Source organism: Scyliorhinus canicula, chromosome 23, assembly GCF_902713615.1.
Source record: "Scyliorhinus canicula chromosome 23, sScyCan1.1, whole genome shotgun sequence".
Taxonomy (NCBI): Eukaryota; Metazoa; Chordata; class Chondrichthyes; order Carcharhiniformes; family Scyliorhinidae; genus Scyliorhinus; species Scyliorhinus canicula.
The window spans coordinates 9,871,185-9,893,529 of NC_052168.1; the positions used below are offsets into that span (position 1 = coordinate 9,871,185).

The 22,345-nt window shown below is 52.5% G+C and overlaps 1 protein-coding gene across 1 annotated transcript in view; it reads right to left on the minus strand.

Moving 5' to 3' along the window:
• The window catches only part of LOC119956627 (proline-rich protein 12-like), a 37,741-nt gene that overhangs the window by 10,802 nt on the left and 4,594 nt on the right, over positions 1-22,345 (minus strand). Inside the window, exons 2-10 of the mRNA XM_038783967.1 lie at positions 18,809-19,328; positions 16,155-16,483; positions 12,915-13,031; positions 9,956-10,213; positions 8,299-8,415; positions 6,903-7,036; positions 5,984-6,186; positions 1,590-1,715; positions 1,153-1,250 (exon numbers count right to left, since the gene is read on the minus strand). Of these exons, the coding sequence (XP_038639895.1) occupies positions 1,153-1,250; positions 1,590-1,715; positions 5,984-6,186; positions 6,903-7,036; positions 8,299-8,415; positions 9,956-10,213; positions 12,915-13,031; positions 16,155-16,483; positions 18,809-19,328 (1,902 nt within the window). The remainder of the gene's footprint in view (positions 1-1,152; positions 1,251-1,589; positions 1,716-5,983; positions 6,187-6,902; positions 7,037-8,298; positions 8,416-9,955; positions 10,214-12,914; positions 13,032-16,154; positions 16,484-18,808; positions 19,329-22,345) is intronic.

Genomic DNA, 22,345 nt, shown 5'->3' on the forward strand with positions numbered 1-22,345 from the left:
TTGTACCCAACTCTGGGCACCAATTGTACTGGCCGAGCAACACTAAAGTGACAATATTCCATACACCAGTACAAATGCTGTGCATTAAGGTTTAAATTTTTCTACTAAATTAAAACATGCGTCTCGCAGCATTAACAACACAGTTAATTATGGGAATAGACCTTTTGACTTATAGAGCCTGCTCCACCGTTCTATCAGATCATGGCGGCTTTGATTGTGGCCTAGTCTACACTTTCCTGTCCGACTCCCCACCACCCTCGACTCCCTCGCCAATCAAAAATATCTCGAATTCAGCCTTGACTATACTCTCCGACCCACCCTCCACTGCTCTCTGGGGAAGAGAATTCCAAAGATCAGTGAGCCTCGGAGAAATATTTTTCTTCATCTTTGTCTGAAACGGGCGACCCTGAATTCTTAAAACCGTGCGCCTTAGCTGTAGACCGCCACCACGAGGAGAAACGGTCTCTCAGCATTTCCCCCCCCCCCCCCCCCCCCCCCCCCCCCCCCCCCCAAATCAAGCCCTCTCAGGATCTTGTATAGAATAGAATTCCCACAGTGCAGAAGGAGGCCATTCGGCCCATCGAATTTGCACCGCCCCTCTGAAAGAGCACCCTACCTCGGGCCACTCTCCCACCCTACCCCCCCCCCCCCCCTCCCCTCCCGTAACCCTACCTAACCACTGGACACCAAGGGGCAATTTAGCACAGCCAATCCATTTTAACCTGCACATCTTTGGATTGTGGGAGGAAACCGGAGCACCCGGAGGAAACCCACGCAGACACGGGGAGGACGCACAGACGGTCACCCGAGGTCGGAATCGAACCCAGGTGCTTACCGCTTGTGAGGCAGCAGCGCTAACCAGTGCGCCGTCGTGTCTCAATAGGATCACACCTCATTCTCCTGAACTCCAACAGGCACAGGCCCAGCCACTGGACTATTCCTCAAAAGATAACCACTTCATCCCAGAAAGTCTGGTTTCGAGATGAATACAGTAGTGAATTAGCGAATGAGCCATTAAGGACCTGATTCTGTGCAGCCTGAATCCCATATCACGACAGTGCCCTGGAAAGTATTCACAGATGGGCTGGGTAATCTGTGCAAGTAAGCAGTCAGCGCAGTTACCTGCAGCGAGTAAGCAGTCAGTGCAGTTACCTGCAGCGAGGAACTCAGGGACACTCTTTTTGTCACTCGCTTCTTGTGGTCTGTTAAAATGCCATCAATCTTCCTCATAGTCGGCAAATAAAGTTCATCTGCAGCAACAAGCAACGGTATAAATTAGCAGGGGTCGCCCGACTGGAGGCATTACCCATTTGATAAATGTTTTCAGAAACTTTGACAAATGTTTCTTTCGCAACACCCCGCTTTAAACACACACCGGAAAGCGAGTTATGTAATGGAGAGACGAGGTCAGAGAAAGCCAAACGAGACGCAAAGAGGGCGAGGAAACTGCGGGGCTGAAGGGTGTGACCAGAGGAGCACACGAGGAAGGGAGCAGGAGAAGGAAAGCTGGAGAATGGATTGGGGAGAACAGTAACGATTTGCAATGCTCAAAACAGAAACGCGGTTCGCAAGTCGCTCACGGTTCCTACCGTTGTTGGCCTCAATTGTTTCGATCATGGCTGGGTCAAGGGCCGCGCTGACCAACAACTCAATGTAGCTCTTGTACATCTCCTTCATTGCCCGCGTGTTCAGGATGCGGCCTGTCGGTATCCGCTCTGCAGCACAGGGAAGCATTCACGGGCAATTGCCCATTTTCAAATTTATAACAACGTATTCCAGGAAAAAAAAATTTTAGTCATAGAACTTACAGTGCAGAAGGAGGCTATTCGGCCCATCGAGCCTGCACCGGCCCTTGGAAAAAGCACCTTGCTTAAGCCCAAGCCTCCACCCTATCCCCGTAACCCCACCTACCCATTTTTGGACACTAAGGAGCAATGTAGCATGGCCAACCACCTAACCTGCAGATCTTTGTACTTGTGGGAGGAAACCGGAGCACCCGGAGGAAACCCACGCAGACACGGGGGAGGGAGCGCAAACTCCACACAGACAGTGACCCGAGGCCGGAATTGAACCCGGCGCCCTGGAGCTGTGAGGCAGCAGTGCCGCCCGCTGAGCCTTTTCCTCATTACAAACCCCTGCCTCAACAATTGGGTCAACATTACCCCAAAGACACCAATACCCGCGACGACATTTCACCAAAGCGACTGGCCAAGTGAACGTGTCATGCCGTACCTCCAGCCTCCCACCACAGGTGCCGCTGTTGTGCTTTGGTTCGGCCCGGTCGACAGTGCAAGGAAATGTGCCAACACGAATCTTAGTTCTGCACAACCTGGTTCAATTCTCACTTGACACGACAACAGTAACCACATCTAAAAATACTTCATCAGATATAAAGCGGCTGAGGTCATGAAAGAGGCTATGCGGATGGAAATATTTCTTGCTTATGAAATCTGTTAGCCACAGCCGTTGATTTACAGCGATTATGTCAAGTTGCATTTCTACCACAGCTTGGTGACTTATTAACATTTTCAGCCCTAAATTAAATATTGGTGTATTATTAATTGGTGTATTTCAGGCCGACATTTTTCCAATAATGCCCATTGTGTGGAGCCTGCAAATTACGTGTGAAACACACAATTTATACCTTGGAATAAATTGGGGGTCTAATTCACTCATGAACGTTTGTGAAACCCAATACTTATGTCAGCGAAGGAGTTAGAAAGGAGTTGAGGAGGACGTTTCTTTTTGTTAACCACAGTGGGTCGTTACGAGTGTGCTGTCTGAAAGAGTGGAAGTAGACACAGCGACGGGCTTTCAATCTTGACCAAAAAAAAAAGGAAAAATCAAATGCGGGGCTATGGGGGGGGGGGACCGATCGGATGGAACAGCCAACGAGATGGCGCGGCCGCGATGGGCTGAAGGGCCTCGCTCTTGAGCTCTGTCTGGTTACACGTCCCATCTTCCCAGGCAGCGGTCACCATCAACCACGAGCGTCGTCACGGAGAATTGCAGCACCACCTCCCCTCCCCCTCCCCCCCCCCCCCCCCCCCCCCCCCCGGGATCCCGATCGTACGCTCTGAGGCACGTGGCACAGCAGTCCGGGAACGCAGTATCCCATAGCGCTCCGCACGGGCGCCTGTCCTTGCAAGATGGCGGCAAGCGGAAAAGGCGCAGCAGTAATGCTGTCAGGGCTAAACTGCTTTCAACTTCAGCAGACTTGTGCAGGCACCTCGAGGCTCCGGATCAGGCGGAGGGACTTTTGTTTTACTTCAAAGTCCGTTTATTATGTTTACTTTTAAACAAATGATTCCCCAGATGGAGATTATCGGTGCAGCAACCTGCAAGAAATACGCAGGCCCTTAGACTGAGAATTGGTTCACGGGTCCACTGGACCTCAGACAAGATAAAAAAAACAAAACAGATAGAGATTACAGCGCCAAAACAGGCCATTCAGCCCATCTGGTCTTTATGCACACAAGCCCCCACCTCCATCTAACCCCCACTCACCCAAAGCCCCACTCCGTTCGCTCCTACACATTTTGTCGCCACGTTACAAGAAGGGCGTTATTTCTCTGGAGGGAGTGCAGAGGAGGTTTACAAAAATGTTGCCAGGGCTGAAAAGTGTGGCTACGAGGAAAGATTGGATAGGTTGTGGTTATTTACCTTGGAACAAAGAAGGACTTGATTGAGGTGTACAGAATCATGAGGGGAGGAGATAAGAGTGGGCAGGATAAAATGGTATCCCTTGGCAGAGAATTTGAGAACCAGGGGACATAGAACATAGAACATACAGTGCAGAAGGAGGCCATTCGGCCCATTACGTCTGCACCAACCCACTTAAGCCCTCACTTCCACCCTATCCCCGTAACCCAATAACCTCTGCTAACCTTTTTGGTCACTAAGGGCAATTTATCATGGCCAATCCACCTAACCTACACGTCTTTGGACTGTGGGAGGAAACCGGAGCACCCGGAGGAAACCCACGCAGACACGGGGGAGACGTGCAGACTCCGCACAGACAGTGACCCAAGCTGGGAATCGAACCTGGGACCCTGGCTCTGTGAAGCCACAGTGCTAGTCACTTGTGCTACCGTGCTGCCCTAAAGATTCAAGATAAGTGGCAGAAGTTGTAGAGGGGACATGAGGAGGAACGTTTTATTTTTACGCAGAGGGCGGTGGGAGTCTGGAATTCGCTGCCCGAGTTGGTGGTGGGGGCAGAGACCCTGAACTCTTTTAAAAAGTACCTGGATCGGCACCTTAAGTGATGTATGGCTATGGGCCAGCTGCAGGAAGGTGCGATTAGAAAGGGCACCTAGGTGTCCTCGGGCTGGCATGGGCAAGATGGGCCGAATGGCCTCCTTCTGTGCTTGATGGTTCTATTTGGCCAACTTCCCCTTCAGTGCCTCTGCCCCAACCTACCTTCTGGTGCAATACTGCGCTCTCGGAGGAACCTGATCAAACCATCGCCGCATTTGGCCCGTGTCACAGAATCACTGAATTGTTCCAGCACAGGAGGAGGCCATTCAGCCCATCATGTCTGAACCGATGTGAACCGAGCCTTCAAAAGCCCACGACAAATTTCAGAGATTTGTTTCCAGCAAATTCTCAATCTCGCTCAGATGAAGACAGCTGGTGCGGACATTTTACACTTCATGAGGTTGGCTGCTTCGTGTGTTTTGCTGGTCCAATATAGACACAGCTTAAACCACATTATACTTGCCTGGGAGGTTTGATGGGCAAGCAGGAGGATGTAACGGAATACTCGCCACTTCACTGAGTATCCCCAGCATTGCTCAAGAATCTCGGTACCATCCACAACAAAGGAATCCACTTGATCAGCACCCCATCCATCACCTTAAAACATCCACTCCCTCTCCCACCGACGCGCAGTGGGAGCCGTGTGTACCATCCACAAGATTAACTGCAGCCACTCACCAAGCCCTCCTTCGACAGCACTTCCCAAACCCATGGCCTCTAACACCCAGGAGGTCAATGGCAGCAGGTGTCTGGGAATGGGAATGCTGTCATCTCCAAGAAGCCACTTCAACTCAAGCATACCGTACCTATCTAACCCCGTGCTATATCTGTCCTGGGAGTGTTTGATGGGGACAGTGTAGAGGGAGCTTTACTCTGTATCTAACCCTGTGCTGTACCTGTCCTGGGAGTGTTTGATGGGGACAGTGTAGAGGGAGCTTTACTCTGTATCTAACCCAGTGCGGTACCTGTCCTGGGAGTGTTTGATGGGGACAGTGTAGAGGGAGCTTTACTCTGTATCTAACCCCGTGCTGTACCTGCCCTGGGAGTGTTTGATGGGGACAGTGTAGAGGGAGCTTTACTCTGTATCTAACCCCGTGCTGTACCTGTCCTGGGAGTGTTTGATGGGGACAGTGTAGAGGGAACTTTACTCTGTATCTAATCCCGTGCTGTACCTGTCCTGGGAGTGTTTGATGGGAACAGTGTAGAGGGAGCTTTACTGTATCTAACCCCATGCTGTACCTGTCCTGGGAGTGTTTGATGGGGACAGTGTAGAGGGAGCTTTACTCTGTATCGAACCCTGTGCTGTATCTGTCCTGGGAGTGTTTGATGGGGACAGTGTAGAGGGAGCTTTACTCTGTATCTAACCCCGTGCTGTACCTGTCCTGGGAGTGTTTGATGGGGACAGTGTAGTGGGAGCTTTACTCTGTATCTAACCCCGTGCTGTACCTGCCCTGGGAGTGTTTGATGGAGACAGTGTAGTGGGAGCTTTTCTCTGTATCTAACCCAGTGCGGTACCTGTCCTGAATATTTCTTTGTAAGAAAATCCACACAGAATGATCCAACAGTCATCGTAACACAGCACAAGAACAAAATGGCGGAGAAAGCTTGGGATTAGAGTAGATGGGTGCTTGATGGCCGACGCAGACTCGATGGGCTGAAGGGCCCCTTTCTGTGCTCTAAAACCTCTTAAAGACACTGAAAGAAAAATTCAAACTGAGCCACTCACCTTCCTCACTCTGCTGATTGGGGGTGGAGTCGGATTCCGACGACGAAGCAACCTCTTTCAGCCATTTTTTCCTCTTCTTTGGAGGGGGCTCGGCCTTGGCTTTAGCCGGCCTCTGCTTGGGCTTCGAGGCCGGACGTGCTGGGGGCTCCGGCTTAACTACCACCGGTACCCGATTCGGAGTGGTCTTCGTCTGGCTCTGCCGTCTAAAGAGCCAAGCATGACAGGTTAGCAGCAAGAGAGGGTAACAGCAGTCCTGCAGGTAAACATTCCCGACCCCAACAGGGTGAAACGCACTGTGCATTAAGATGTTAAACGTAGCCCCCCCCCCCCCAATCAGCCTGCTCTGTGGGTCTATTCCGTAGAGGACATTGGGTCTTTCTCCCCAGTGTCCGACCAATATTAATCCCTCAATCAATGTCACGAAAGCAGAATAGCTGGTCATCATCACGTTGCTGTTTCTGGGATCTTCCTGTGCGCAAATTGGCCGCTGCACTTCCTACATTACAACAGTGACTACATTTCAAAAAGTACTTCACTGGCTGCACCGAGCCTTGAGATGCCCACTGGCCATGAAGAGCACGACATAAATTCAATATCTTTTTTTTTGAAGAAGGGGAAGGGGAAAGTCAACAAGGGTTCCCACTCCTGATCCAGCGACTGGAATGTGTGGTGTGGGCACTCCAGTCGAGGTCTCACGGTGAGAGCCACTCGCACTTCGGCCCAAGGCCTCTAACTCTTCACACTATCATGAGGCCCCAAGGCCCCAGTGGGCACAGTCAGGGGTCTAGCCAACCCCAAGTACTCACCCGAAGACCCCGCTACTTTTCTCAAACGATCCGCTGATCGTTCTTTACAAAAGCTCGAAAAACCGCCAACGCCAGGGCAGACCGAAAACCCGACGGTGACACGGTGCCTGTACCTCAGGGATTGCTGCGGCCTATGCCAGGGCTTCTTGGAGCAGACACGAACGTAGTCCTTCTTGTTTACGTTCTCCAGGAACTTAACGTAGAGACGCTGGTATTCGTTTTTTGCGTGACCAAAGTACCCAAGATACTGAAACGGGAAACGACAGAACTTTAGGCCTGGGAACCCGCCTGCTGCTTAGCAACCGTCAATGGGGAGGGGCCTGAATGGACACCCATTGCCACCGCGTCTGTAGCGTCAACGTTTGCTTGGGAGGGGTGAGGGTGAAGGAAGCCATTTTGGAAAATTACCCAGCAGTTGGTGGGTCTTTTAATGTTTGGTTTCCAAATCTCGCAAGGGAGAGGGCGGCAATGATGCGATGTCACTGGACTGCTAATCCCAGGCTAACGCTCTGGGAGACAGGGGTTCAAATCCCACCACCGCAGCTGGTAGGATTGAAATACAATTAATAAATCTGGACTTGAAAACTCATCTCAGCAATAGCGACCATAAATCTATCAGCGACTGTCATTAAAAACCCACCTGGTTCACTAAAGCCTCTCAATCTACTTGTTAAAAAAGAAATTATGGCACGGTCAGCATTTATTGCCCGCTGCAAGTTGCCTTGTGACATCCGAATGGTTTGCAAGCAGGGCACAGCTGTTTGCAACGCTTCATTACCAGAGTCTGACGGCAGTGGTGGGTTCAGGGCCCAGTCTAGAGGCTTCAGCACAAAATCTAGGCCTTACTATTGGGTGTTCAAGATTATGAGAGGCATGGACAGAGTGGATCGGGAACTGCTGTTCCCCTTAGTTAAAGGGCCAGTCACGAGGGGACACAAGTTCAAGGCGAGGAGCAAGATTTCGGGAGGGGGGTGGGGGAAGAATGCGAGGGAAAACCTTTTTACCCAGAGGGTGGCGACGGTCTGGAACGCACTGCCTGGGAGGGTGGTAGAGGCGGGTTGCCTCACATCCTTTAAAAAGTGCCTGGACGAACGCTTGGCACGTCATAACATTTAAGGCTATGGGCCAAGTGCTGGCCAATGGGGATTAGGTCAGGTGTTTTGTCACATGGCGGCGCAGCCTCGATGGGCCGAATGGCCTCTTCTGCACTCTGTGACACTCCCGTTGCAGGACTGAGAGTTGCACTGACGTGTTTCGGATGAGATATTAAAGCCACCCTCTCTGGGGCTTGGCCACCACTCGGAGGATGAGCAGTGGCTCTATGGTTAAAACTCATTCAGCAGCATGAAAAACCCATATTCCCATATTGCGACGGTAGCGACACTCCAAAATACTTTTGTTCGTCGTGAAGCACTTCGGGAGGGGGAGGGGGGTGGGGGGGGGGGGGGGTCACCAAGTCAGAAAGGGTGCTACATCAAGGCGAGAATTCTCTCTCTCCGGTGCCCTTACTTTGCTGGTCGCACAGAACTGCCGTTGTCCATCTCTGATCTCCGGGGTGAATTTCTGTAGTAAAGCCTTCTGGACCCGCCAAATGGGAGGAGGTTCTCGTCCTGCCTGCATGGCAAGCTGAGGGGGGTGGGGGGGGAAAAACACAAGGCAAAGTCAATCACGAGCCCCATCACAGGGTTGCCAACCCCAATCAGACATATTCCTGGAGCTATGAAGACAGAACACTGGCGGCCAATCAAACTGCCTTTCCCCCCATCGCCGATATTTTTTTATTAACGCATAAACGATCGGGGTTCAAGTAAATGGAACAAAATAAACAACCCCCCCCACCCCACACCGCCAGATAATTGTTCTCCAGGGCTGCTTGCGCTATCCAGGAGATTAACCTTTGGCTCTTGGGAGACTCCAGGGCAGTCCTGGAGGGTTGGCAACCCCGGCCTGTGACTAAACTCATCAATTTTCCAATCGTCATACCAGAGCCTGAGATTTTCTCTTCTCAGCAACGTATTTTGGGGGGTACCAGTCGAGAGTTCCCCTCCCCCCCCTCCCCCAAGCAGGCAGTGATGTCCCCTGCAGGGGAACTTCCCGCCAACACCCACTGTCCGAGGGCGTACACTTGATGGCAGCTCCGGACTCCCACCTCATTGGCGATCTGGAGGAATAAAATCCCCTACAGTGCAGAAGGAGGCCATTCGGCCCATCGGGTCTGCACCGGCCCTTGGAAAGAGCAACCTACCCAGGTCCAATCCCCCGCCCTATTCCCGTAACCCCACCTAACCCTTTGGACACCAAGGGGCAATTTACCCTGGCCAATCCACCCAACCTGCTCATCTTTGGACTGTGGGAGGAAACCGGAGCACCCGGAGGAAACCCACGCCGACACGGGGAGAAAGTAAAACTAACACCCAAGGCTGGGATAGTCCCTGGCGCTATGAGGCAGGTTCACCTCCCCCTCCCCCCTCCCTCTCCCCCCTCCCCTTCCCTCTCCCCCCTCCCCTTCCCCCCCTCCCCTTCCCTCTCCCCCCTCCCCTTCCCTCTCCCCCTCCCCTTCCCCCCTCCCCCTCCCCCCTCCCCTCCCCCTTCCCCCTTCCTCCTCCCTCCTCCCTCCTCCCTCCTCCCTCCTCCCTCCTCCCTCCTCCCTCCTCCCTCCTCCCTCCTCCCCTTCCCCTTCCCCTTCCCCTTCCACCATTGGTGGTCACACCTTCGACTAGGCCTCAAATTCTCCAAATTCCTCTCCGTGCCTAAAGTGTTTTCCAAGGTGCTTCCCCTTTTATAAAAATAAATTTAGAGCACCCAATTCATTTTTTCCAATTAAGGGGCAATTTATTGTGGCCAATCCACCTACCCTACACATCTTTAGGGCTGTGGGGGGTGAAACCCACGCAAACACGGGGAAGATGTGCAAACTCCACACGGACAGTGACCCAAAGCCGGGATCGAACCTGGGACCTCGGCGCCGTGAGGCTACAGGGCTGACCCACTGGGCCACCGTGCTGCCCTCAAGGTGCTTCCCCTTTGACCACACTTGGCGTCCTCTGCCCTCGTATCTCCTCGGGTGTCTCATTCTGCCCGAGGTTCATGTGAAAGGGGGGGAGCAGCACTTCTTCTTACTGGGTTCAGGGTACACTTTGCCATTTAACCAGGGGGTTTGTTTTACCTTAAGTGCCTTGATGTCGTCGATTTTCACGACAAACTCATCGCGCTCCCGGAACACCCCTTCGCCGCCACTCTCCTCGTCGTCCTCATCCGTCTCGCCAGAGATGGCGACGGAGTCTTGCTTCTTGGCCAAGTGCAGCGGCCTGTGCCAGGGCTTCTTGGAGCAAATGCGCACGTAGTCCTTCTTCTCCATGTTCTCCAGAAACTTCACGTAGAGACGCTGGTAATCGGTCTTCACCTCGTCTGGGTACTCGATGTACTAATCAGGGAGGAGGAGAATGTTTCACTGATCGTTTAACAATCCCGTGGTCGGCCATTTTAAAACAAGCTCGCCGGGGAAGCGGGAAAGGCAATAATGCAACCAGCAACTCCCAAAACCCAGGGCCACCTGGAAAGGCAAGCGCAGCAGGCGCAGAGGAACATCACCTCCAAACCTCCCCCCAAGCCACACACCCATCATCCCGACTTGGAACTGTACCGCCGTTCCTTCACTGTCGGTGGGTTTAGATCCTGCAATTCCCTCCCTAACAGCACTGTGGGTGTGCCTACAGGGACCCCAGCGGTTCAAGAAGGCAGCTCACCACCACCCTCTCAAGGACAGTTGGGGATGAGCAATAAAGGAATGAGCCGAGCCAGGGACACCCGCATCCTTCCTCAACCCCTGACATCAGGTTCAATTCCAGAGCCATGCTGGGTTAGCCATCTCAGCATCCACAAGAGACACAAAAATGCAGGATTTGAAATGAAATGAAATGAAAATTAAATGAACTGAAATTGAAATGAAATGAAAATGAAATGAAATGAAAATCGCTTATTGTCACGAGTAGACTTCAATGAAGTTACTGTGAAAAGCCCCTAGTCGCCACATTCCGGCGCCTGTCCGGGGAGGCTGGTACGGGAATCGAACCGTGCTGCAGGCCTGCTTGGTCTGCTTTATAAGCCAACGATTTAGCCTTGTGAGCTAAACCAGCCCCCACACCAGGTTGCTGTCCTTGCCAGAACCTGCATGCGTCCGTGACGGCTGCTACTGTTGAATAGCCAGGTGGCAGTAACTGCATTTCTTGCAGCTTGGGGCGTGGACGAGAGGGTGACCAGCGGGTTGCCCCAACCTCTGCAATTCACTCCCCAATCCCCTACCCCCTTAAAAAGAATAAATATAAAACAGACACCACCCCCACCACCATCGCATCCCCCTCCCCACTGCTGCCCTCTAAGTTGGGCTTTAAAGGAACCAATAGCAGCGGGCTTTTCCCTCCCCCAGAGCCCTGGTTCGTATTTACCCCTCAGCCGGCACGAATAAAAATGCCGATTATCGGGTCATCATCACACTGTGGGATCTTGCTGTGCACAAACCAGCAGACACGTTTCCTACCTTCTAACAGTGACCGGACGGCCAAAGTTACCTCATTGCCTGAATGGTGCTGTGCAAGGACAGACTTGGGAACGCTACATTTATATAGCGTCTTCAATGACTTTGGGGTGTCACAAAGTGTTCCACAGCAATTAAAGGTACTTGTGAATGTCATCACTGCTGTAATGTAGGAAACGCAGCGGTTATGTTGGCAAAATCCCTTTAACCGCCATACATGAGAATGACCAGATCTTCTGATTGTCGTAACGCTGGCTGAGGGGGGAGGCATTTTGCCAGAGGCTGGCTCCTCTCCTGCTCTTGGAGATCGCTCCATGGGACCTTTTACGCCCACCTGCAGCGGGGGCCAAACGGATCCTTGGTTAAGAACCCCATCGGACAAAGGGCACCGCTTACGGTGCAGCACCCACTCGGTACTGCCCCTGAATATCCGTCTGCACTTTTGTGCTCAAGTCGCCAGAGTGGGGCTGAAACCTACAACCCTGAGACTCCGAGGTGGGGCTTTGCCCACCGGAGTCGTGCCCAACGCATGACGTGCATCTCTTCTTCGGTTTATCCTTTCCACGCTCTTAACAAACTCCAGTTGTGCCCTTTCCATATTGCAAACGAGAGACAGACAGACAGACACAGAGCAAGAGTGAGCGCACGGTAGGGAGCAGAGAATGAGAGAAAGAGAGGGAGAACAAGAATGAGCGAGCAGGAGATGGAGCGAGAGCGCGGGGGAGGGAGGGAGGGAGGGAGGGAGCGGGGGAGGGAGCGGGGGATGGAGTGAGAGAGTGAAGGAGCGGGGGATGGAGTGAGAGAGTGAGGGAGCGGGGGATGGAGTGAGAGCAGGGCATGGAGTGAGAGTGAGGGAGCGGGGGATGGAGTGGGAGCGGGGGATGGAGTGAGAGTGAGGGAGCGGGGGATGGAGTGAGAGCGGGGGATGGAGTGAGAGCGGGGGATGGAGTGGGAGCGGGGGATGGAGTGGGAGCGGGGGATGGAGTGAGAGCGGGGGATGGAGTGAGAGCGGGGGATGGAGTGAGAGAGCAAGGGAGCGGGGTTTGGAGTGAGAGCGGGGCATGGAGTGAGAGAGCAAAGGAGCGGGGTTTGGAGTGAGAGCGGGGCATGGAGAGAGAGAGCGAGGGAGCGGGGGATGGAGTGAGAGCAGGGCATGGAGAGAGAGAGCGAGGGAGCGGGGGATGGAGTGAGCGGGGCATGGAGAGAGAGAGCGAGGGAGCGGGGGATGGAGTGTGAGAGTGGGGCATGGAGTGAGAGAGCGAGGGATGGAATGAGAGAGTGGGGCATGGAGCGGGGGGCAGGGGATTGACGAGAGAGCGGGGGATGGAGTGAGCGAGAAAACGCAGGATGGAGCGAGAGCGAGCGAGCGGGGGACGGAGCGAGAGCGCGAGCAGGAGGGAGCGCGAGTGCGTGCGCAAGAGTGAGCGTGCAGCACGAGTGTAAGAGTGAGCGTGCGCCCATGCAAGAGGGCACATACATTAGAGTGAGTGTGCGCATGCACGAGAGAGAGTGAGCAAGCTAGAGAGGGTGCAATAGAGGGCGAGTGAGAGAGAGTGAATGGGAGAGCGTGAGGAATGGGACGTAAGCTTACCTGAGAGCTGGAGGAGAAGTGGCGCTGTCCATCTCGCACCTCTGGTACAAACTGCTGCAGCGAGGCTTTCTGGACCCTCCAGATTGGCGGAGGTTCGCTTCCCACCTGCATGGCGATCTGTGAAACAGGAGGTAGATCGAGCGGTCAGCCACATTGAAACCTGGGGGCGCGTGACAATTCTATGCAATAGAATAAACCTTCCACTTGACTAACATTGGGCCATAGAATGATACAGGGCAGGAGCAGGCCATTCCGCCCAATCATGCCTGTGCTGGTCCTTTGCAAGTGCTTTCCAATTGGTCCACAGCCCCGATCCTGCCACTTAATACTCAATGCAATTTTATTGCTGATCAACATAACCACGGGTCGCAGCAAGACAGGAAGGTGGTGGTGTGGTGGGAACATCACTGGTCGAGCAATCAGGGGCATGGGTTCAAACCCACCATTGCTGGCTGGTGGAATTTAAATTCAATGCATCAGACCTGGAATTGAAAGGCGGTCTCTGGGATGGCGGCCGTGAAACTCGCAGCGCTGTTTGTTAAAACAAAAACCCATCTGGTTCACTAATGTCGTTCAGGGGAGGAAGTCTGCCGTCCTTATACGGTCTGGCCTCCACGCCACTCCAGACACACCGATTCTTAACTGCCCTCTGAATTGGCCGAGCAAGCCACTCCGTTCAAGGGCCATTTGGGACGGGCAGCACTTTTAGAAGTTGTGCGATACTTGACAAAATGGCCTGTTTTTAGGTTGTAAAATTTAATCAGTTTTCTATCCCCTCAAAACGGTACGAGCATTCCTGAAATTACCTTCCAACATAACCCCATTTGAACACTTTACTAACGTGATCCCGGATGCCAACAAAACTAAAACAGCAATAAAGCAGAGTACCTAATTACGCTTGGCGTATTATAGGTTGACATGCAATATATCATATCAATAAGAAAATCAGCCTCTTGAATGTAGTTTGTAAAAAGTATTATCATTTTATGTACTCGCCAGTCCATTAGCTTTTTACTCTTCAGCCAGTGATCTCTCATTACTGACCCTCCAGTCAGGGGAAAATCTTTCTCCCCATTTACTCTCGTCAAAACCCTTTGCAATTTTGAACATCTTTGTTATATTTCGCTGTAACCATCTTTGCCTGAGGAAGATGTCATTTCTCCTTCAAAGCTACAGGGATACGTTGTGACTATGCTACTGGACTACTAATCCAGACTAAGTCGATTTTTCTTCGGAACGAGTGAATAAGAGTTTGTCCGGCGATTTTTCTTTCAAATTATTATTCAAAAGGTCACATTTCAAACCCATTCTGCTTTACTGATGCCATTTCATAAAATTTACAGTGCAGAAGGAGGCCATTCGGCCCATCAAGTCTGCACCGGCCCTTGTAACGAGCACCCTACTCAAGCCCACACCTCCACCCTATCCCCGTAACCCCACCGAACCTTTTTGGACACGACGGGGCAATTTATCACAGCGAATCCACCTAACCTGCACATCTTCGCACTTGTGGGAGGAAACCGGAGCACCCGGAGGAAACCCACGCAGACACGGGGAGAACGTGCAGACTCCGCACAGGCAGTCACCCAAGCCGGGAATCGAACCCAGGGTCCTGAGGCTATGGAAAAACAGTGCTAACCACTGTGCTACCGTGCCAACCCTTTTTTAAAAAATTTACGAAACTATTGAAATTTAATTCAAATTCAAGCCAGGGTGGGATTTGAACTCTTGTTTGTTCTGTTAGTGACAGAGGTCTGGACCACAAGTCCAGTAACGTATTTGAGAGTTCTCCTCAAATAATAGGCCTAAAAGTTTCGAGATTAAACCCCCGTTCCTCATAGAAATACATTCTACCTTTTGGCCTCCACATATAGTCAGGTCTCGAGAGAGATTTAGTTTGCCTTGTTCTTTTTTAAATTGAGAAAATAACAATGGGCAGGATTTTCCTCCCCCCTCAGTCTCGTGTTCCGCAGCGGTGGAGGCCTGCCCACTAGTGGCCGGAGGCGGGATTTTCTGGTCCCGCTGTTGTCAATGGGGTTTCCCGTTGCGGGAAACCCGGGGTGGGGTTGGTGCCTTAAGCGGGTCCCTTAAAATCCCACAGTGCGAATGGCCAGAAAGTCCTGCCCATCATTGGATACTTCTCAAGCTTTCATACAGACTCAAGTGGGCCAAATGGCCTCCTTCCATAACACAATGACCATGACTTTCCACGCAATTCCCCAATTGTCATAATATACACCAGTATATCATGGTGTAGACACATACTGATGGACATACACTCGGACCAATCAGCATGCACAAACACCGCAGCCAATCACCAGTTAGAAAACATGCACTATAATCACAGAGGGCATCACTTTTCCCGCTCATTCTGGATGCTGCCTTTCAGAAGCACAAGAGCTCATCAAGTACAGTACAGACTCGCACCACGTGCTGAGAGATTCAACTGGTTCAGACAGGCACAGGTCTCTAGTTAAACTAGCATCGCGTAAACCCACAGTTATAGTATGTCTGGTATTTTATAAGAGTTAATAAAATAGTGTTAAGGGCAGCACGGTGGCCTAGTGGTTAGCACAACCGCCTCACGGCGCCGTGGTCCCAGGTTCGATCCCGGTCACTGTCCGTGTGGAGTTTGCACATTCTCCCCGTGTCTGCGTGGGTTTCACCCCCACAACCCAAAAATGTGCAGAGTAGGTGGATTGGCCACGCTAAATTGCCCCTTAATTGGAAAAAATAATTGGGTAACCTAAAAAAAAATTTTTTTTAAATAAATAAAATAGTGTTGAACCTTCTTCAGTGTTGGTGGCATATGCCTGCTTCACAAGTCCACAGTGCCCAACACGTCGCCAATAGGCAAGACTGCACTGCTCACAGACTAAATGATACCCTACTTAAAGGGAATGGGGTTGCTGGGAGGGGGAGGGGGGGGGGGGGGGGGAGATAGGGACCTGCCTCAGTATAGTATCGCAGGCGGCAGGAGAATTAAAGAAATGTTGCTTACTCCAAAACTCTTCCCTCAATAACTGTGTAGGGGGGGGGGGGGTCTAAAAGCCACAAAAATATTCAATTTTTTCACCAGCTGGATGTCAGCCATTTTGATCTACTTCCTGCCAAGAAACAGGAAGTTCCTCCCCATTAATGACGTCATCAAGAGTAGTCACTAAGAGGTGCGAGCAATGCTGAGTTGACTAATGCCAATTTGGTGTTAAACGTGGCACACGCGTGAAAAATGTTCCTTACCTTGAGTTCTTTGATGTCGTCGATTTTGATGACAAACTCATCCCACTTCCGGATGGCACCTTCTCCGCCGCTCTCCTCGTCATCTTCGTCGGTCTCTCCGCAAATGGCCACCGTGTCCTGCTGCTTGGCTAGCTTGATCGGGGAAGGTGCCTCCTTCTCCTCGGGCTGCGGCGGGGACTCTGGGGCAGGAGAAGGCTCTTCTTCTGGGATAGGCTCTTCTTCTGGGATAGGCTCTTTAGGCAAGACCGGGGATGGGGGTGCGACCTGCTCTGGCTGGGAGGTCTCAGAAGGCGAGGTGCTCAATTCCTTTTCTTCTACGGCCATGTTATCTGACAAAGACAATGCAGATTGGAATGGAAAATGGTTAGATTGATGGAGCGGCTTATCCTCTCCCGGATTTCTTTGATGTTTTTTCCTCTTGGAAGTAACCTGATTTTACAGAAACAAACCATGCAGCCTAACTAATCCATGACGGTGTTTACGCTCCACTTCAACCTGTCCCGCCCATCATTCCTGATCTTGATCCATCATGGGTACTGTAATATCCCACAGGGACTTACGGGGTGGGAGTGCTGGTCTTACCCATGCTGCTTTTGGAGTACGAGCTCCTCGGAACGGGGAGGGGGCCATTCGGCCTTTGAGCCTGCTCTGACATACTTTAGCATCATGGCTGATCATCAAGTTCACGATCAGCCATGATCATAAAGATTGATATTACACACTACCCGTGTTAACCACTGCGCCAACACGAATCAAGCCGTTTTGCCCAGCGTTCATCCACCACACACGGCAACCCGTAATGATCGAGCACATCTGGCCCATCGTGCCTGTCCCAGCGCTTTGGTACAATTGCCCCGTTAACCCTGCTGCCCTGCCCTTTGCCCTGAAAATTATACCCTCAAGGAATTACCCCAAATCTCTTTTGGAAGCCACTGGTGACTCTACTTCCATCCACTCTGCAGCCAGTGGTGTCGGGTGAGTGTTTGAGGAGGTGGGGCCCTGGATGTGCGGAGGACAACATCCTCGAGATTAAGAATTTACTGTTTTCTCTAATGTCATATATTTGTGCTTAGGGCAATCATACATCTGGTAGCCTCCTGCCCTACAGCTGACATCGGGATCCCTCACCCATGCTCCCGTCTTTCTTGAGTTTTTAAACCAAGGGCCTAACCCCCTGATTCAGGTCCACGCATTTCAACATGTCGCTGCTTAAGGATAAATAAGACAGATAGGTTTTTGATTAATAAGGGGGTCAGGGGTTATGATTGAATGGCGGAGCAGACTCAATGGGCTGAATGGCCTAATTCTGCTCCTATATCTTATGGTCTGAAATCCTTCTCTGTATTATAAGAAAGGGTTTGAGCTCGTTTTACATAGATCACAGAACATACAGTGCAGGAGGAGGCCATTCAGCCCATCAAGTTTGCACTGACCAACTTGAGCCCTCACTTCCACCCTACCCCCGTAACCCAATAACCCCTCCTAACCTTTTTGGACACCAAGGGCAATATAGCACGGCCAATCCACCTAACCTGCACGTGTTTGGACTGTGGGAGGAAACCGGAGCACCCGGAGGAAACCCACGCAGACACGGGGAGGATGTGCAGACTCCGCACAGACAGTGGCCCAGTGGGGAATCGAACCTGGGACCCTGGAGCTGTGAAGCCACAGTGTTGACCACTGTGCTACCGTGCTGCCCCAATTCCCCTTCTGATGTGAACGCTCTGTTTTGTGGGAGAGCTCCTAGGCTTATACTCAGGAGGTTGGTTATTTCTTACATAGTTAACAGAAGGCGCAGAAGGCCGGAAAAGCAGCACTGGGTGGGGGCTAGATTGGCCGAGGTGGGCCGAGATGGGGGGGCAGTTGTTGATTCCTTCCTGACCCAGCAGGCCAAGAGGAGTCTTTTTTTTCAATTTAGAGCACCCAATTATTTTTTTCCAATTAAGGGGCAATTTAGCATGACCCATCCACCTACATGGCACATCTTTTGGGGCGAAACCCACGCAAACACGGGGAAAATGTGCAAACTCAACACGAACAATGACCCGGGATCTCGCGCCGTGAGGCAGCAATGCTAACCCACTGCGCCACCGTGCTGCCCTCAAGAGGAGTCTTAACGTTTGCAAACCATCCCCAGGTTAATCTCCTCTGAAACCCTCTCAACGACCCTCACATTCCTGCTAAAGTGTGGTGACCAGGACTCGGGCAATACTCCAGTTGTTACCCCATCAGAGCTTTCTAAAAGGCTCGACATTAACTTCCCTGCTTTTGTATTTATCACGTAAGACAAGGAGTAGGTGGGACGGCACGTGGCACAGTGGTTAGCACTGGGACTGCGGCGCTGAGGACCCGGGTTCGAATCCCAGCCCTGGGTCACTGTCCGTGTGGAGTTTGCACATTCTCCCCGTGTCTGCGTGGGTTTTGCCCCCACAAACCAAAAAGATGTGCAGGGTAGGTGGATCGGACACGCTAAATTGCCCCTTAATTGGAAAAACAATAACTGGGTATTCTAAATTTATATTAAAAAAATGACAAGGAGTCGGCCATTTGGCCCCTCGAGCCTGCTCTGCTATTCAATAAGGTCATGTCGGATCTCCTAACTCAACTTCACTCTCTTCTGATCCCCGTACCCCTCACCAAACAGAACGCTTTACCTGTGCTGTCGTTCTCCTTGCGATCCATTGGGTCGTAGAGGGCGGAGATGGCGGAGGTGATGCTCTTCTGCAGGTCCTGATTCTTGCTGACGGAATCCTCCTCGTCGGAAGAGAACGAAGGCAGGGTCTCCAGGTTCTTCTTCAGGTCGTCGTCGAACCGCTTGCAGGGGCTGGCGCAGCTCATCAGACTGTCGCTCTCCGAGGCGTCCAGCGGCCCCGACAGCATGGACTGCGCCAGGCCGAACGGGGCCTGCGAGGGCTGATTGATGACAGACGACGGCCGCCCTTTCTGCGGGCTGGAGGTCGTGGCCGGCAGCTGTTGCCGCTTGCCCGACTTCAGAAAGTCCAGGAACGACGCCATGAATCCGGATTTCATCTCCGGCTGTTTCTCTTCCACCTCTTTTATTTTCTTCTTGATCTTTTCTTGGGTTTGACTGTTCTCCAAGACGCTTTCCGCCGGGAGAGACTCTGGAGCCTCGATGGGTAAAAGGTCACTTGCCTTTGACCCTTGAACCTTGCCCTGTAAAAAGGGGGGGGGGGGGGAATAAACACATGGTTGATTTAAATTGGGGGGACATGGGTGACGAGACAAGATTACCCTGATAAGCACTAAGACCGAGAACAAGAAGGGGGAGAAAGATAATAAAAATCTAGTGATTTGCTGATGCCAGGTTTGAGGGGCAGAGGGAGGAAACAAGCTCCTGCGAATGAGTGATTTAAGAACAGGAGGCAGCGACTTCAGTTGGGGACGGTGAGGAAGAATGTGGTCCTCCTGCATCCCTGGAATCCTTGGTGTCTCCAGCCCTGGCCTCTTGCGCATCTTTTGCCTCACCCCTGGTGGCAGAGCCTCCAACTGACTAGGCCCCAAAGCTCTGGAAATCTCCCCCCCCCCCCCCCCCCCCCCCCCAAAGGGTACAGGCCCAATTTACTCAGCCTCTCATCTGATTTCAGGCCCCACCCACCTCACACAAAGACATAAAGATGGCCAGAGGAAGACACCTCCGGCATCATCAATCATAGAATTTACAGTGCAGAAGGAGGCAATTTGGCCCATCGAGTCTGCACCGGTCCTCGAAAAGAGCACCCTACCTAAGCCCACACCTCCACCCTATCCCCGGAACCCCACCTAAACTTTTTTTTGGACACCAAGGGACAATTTAGCACGGCCAATCCCCCCCAACCTACACATCTTTGGACTGTGGAGGAAACCGGAGCACCCGGAGGAAACCCGCGCAGACACGGGGGGGGGGGGAGAACGTGCAGACTCCGCACAGACAGTGACCCAAGCCGGTTATCGAACCTGGGACCCTAGCGCTGTGAAGCTATAGTGCTAACCACTGTGCTACCGTGCCGCCCCCCTCAGACACTCAACACAATCATCTTCTGCCTCAAAGCCATTTTCCTGCCTGCTCACCATATCCCTCGATTCCCTCGGAGACCGGGAATTTGTCCACGGCGAGCTTAAATATGCTCGGCGATGGAGCCCCCACAATCCCCTGGGGTAGAGAATTCCAAACGGTCACAACACCCCCTGGAGTGAAGAGATTGCTCCTCATCTCGGTCCCAAACGCTCGGCCCAGTTATCCCGCGTGTGTTGCGGATGGGAAGTGTGGAGATGTCAGGTGAGGGAAGGCGAGGGCTCCACCGCGAGGTCCTGGAAGGCGAGCAGTTTACCGCGAGGTCCTGGAAGGCGAGCAGCTTTCACTCTAGACCCACACATTATCCTTTGGTTTGCTTCAGCTTCCTCGGCAGCAACCTCCAGAATTCCCTTCATAAACCTCTGCACCTCAACCTGCCGCTTTGATGGAGCATTCGGCCATAGAATCCCTACAGTGCAGCAGGAGGCCATTCGGCCCATCTGGTCTGCACCGACCCCTCAGAAAGAGCGCCCCGCCCCCATCCCCCTAACTCCAGGCGTTGATCATGGTCGATCCACCTGCACATCTTTGGACACTAAGGGGAACGGAGTATGGCCATCGATCTGCCTAATGCGGGTCAGCGTGGCACTCCAGAACGATAATGCTCCTATAGGATGCTTTGGCATCTAATTGTTCATCAGAGGTGCTATATAAATGAAAGCTTTTGTTGTTTGAAGGGCCACAGGTTGCGGGGATCCTCTTCGGATCATAGAATGATACAGCAAAGACCAAGGCCATTCAGCCCATCATATCTGTGCTAACTCTTTGAAGGAGCTAGCCAATTAGCCCACTTCTCTTCCTCCAGAGCCCTGTATATCCCCCCCACCCCCCAGAGCCCTGTATATTCCCCCCCCCCCACTCCCCAGAGCTCTGTATATTCCCCCCACCCCCAGAGCTCTGTATATTCGCCCCCCACCCCCCAGTATATTCGCCCCACCCCCCAGAGCTCTGTATATCCCCCCCACCCCCCAGAGAGCCCTGTATATTCCCCCCCCCACACCCCCCAGAGCCCTGTATAGCCCCCCCACCCCCCAGAGCTCTGTATATCCCCCCAATCCCCAGAGCCCTGTATATTCCCCCCCACCCCCCAGAGCCCTGTATATTCCCCCCGCCACCCCCCAGAGCTCTGTATATGCCCCCCCCCCCCACCCCCACCCCCCTCACAAATTTGTTTCCAGTTCTCTTTTGAAATTAATCCAATCTGGGGTTTAACAAGGAAGCTTCTGAGAGGGCGCTTCTGTTTGCGAGGGCTCCTGGGACCAGGGGTAACAGTTTCAGAATAAGGCGCCTCTGTTTGAAGGTGGAGATAAGAAGGAATGTCTTCTTACAGAGGGCTGTTAGCCGCTGGAATGCTCCACTGAGTATACTCCAAGCTGAATTAGACAGAATGTTGATCGGCAAGAGAGTCAAGAAGGGAAGTGGATTGAGGCCATGGTCATATCAGGCATGGAGCTACGGAATGGCGCAGCAGGTTTGAGGGGCCGAATGGCCTACTTCTCCGCCCTTTCAGGCAACACTTCGGTGGCGCCCATGCCTGTGGTGGCACTCCGGAGGAACACATCACCCGCTGACACTCTCCTGCCCCCCTTACAGATAACTGTCTGTAAAATCGCCACACTCCCCAAAGAACCATAGGCTACATTCCCCTTGAGAGAGAGAGAAAGGGAGGAGAGAGAGAGAGAAAGGGAGGAGAGAGAGGGAGAGAGAGAGAGAAAGGGAGGAGAGAGAGAGAGAGAGAGGGAGAAAGGGGAGGAGAGAGAGAGAGAGGGAGGAGAGAGAGAGAGGGAGGAGAGAGAGGGAGAGGAGAGAGAGAGAGAGAGAGAGGGAGGAAAGAGCGAAAGCGAGAAAGGGAGGAGAGAGAGAGAGAGAAACTGTCTGTAAAATCGCCACACTCCCCAAAGAACCATAGGCTACATTCCCCTTGAGAGAGAGAGAAAGGGAGGAGAGAGAGAGAGAGAAAGGGAGGAGAGAGAGAGAAAGGGAGGGAGAGGAGAGGGAGAAAGGGAGGAGAGAGAGAGAGAAAAGGGAGGAGAGAGAGAGAGAAAGGGAGGAGAGAGAGAAAGGGAGGAGAGAGAGAAAGGGGGGAGAGAGAGAGAAAGGGAGGGAGAGAGAGAGAGGA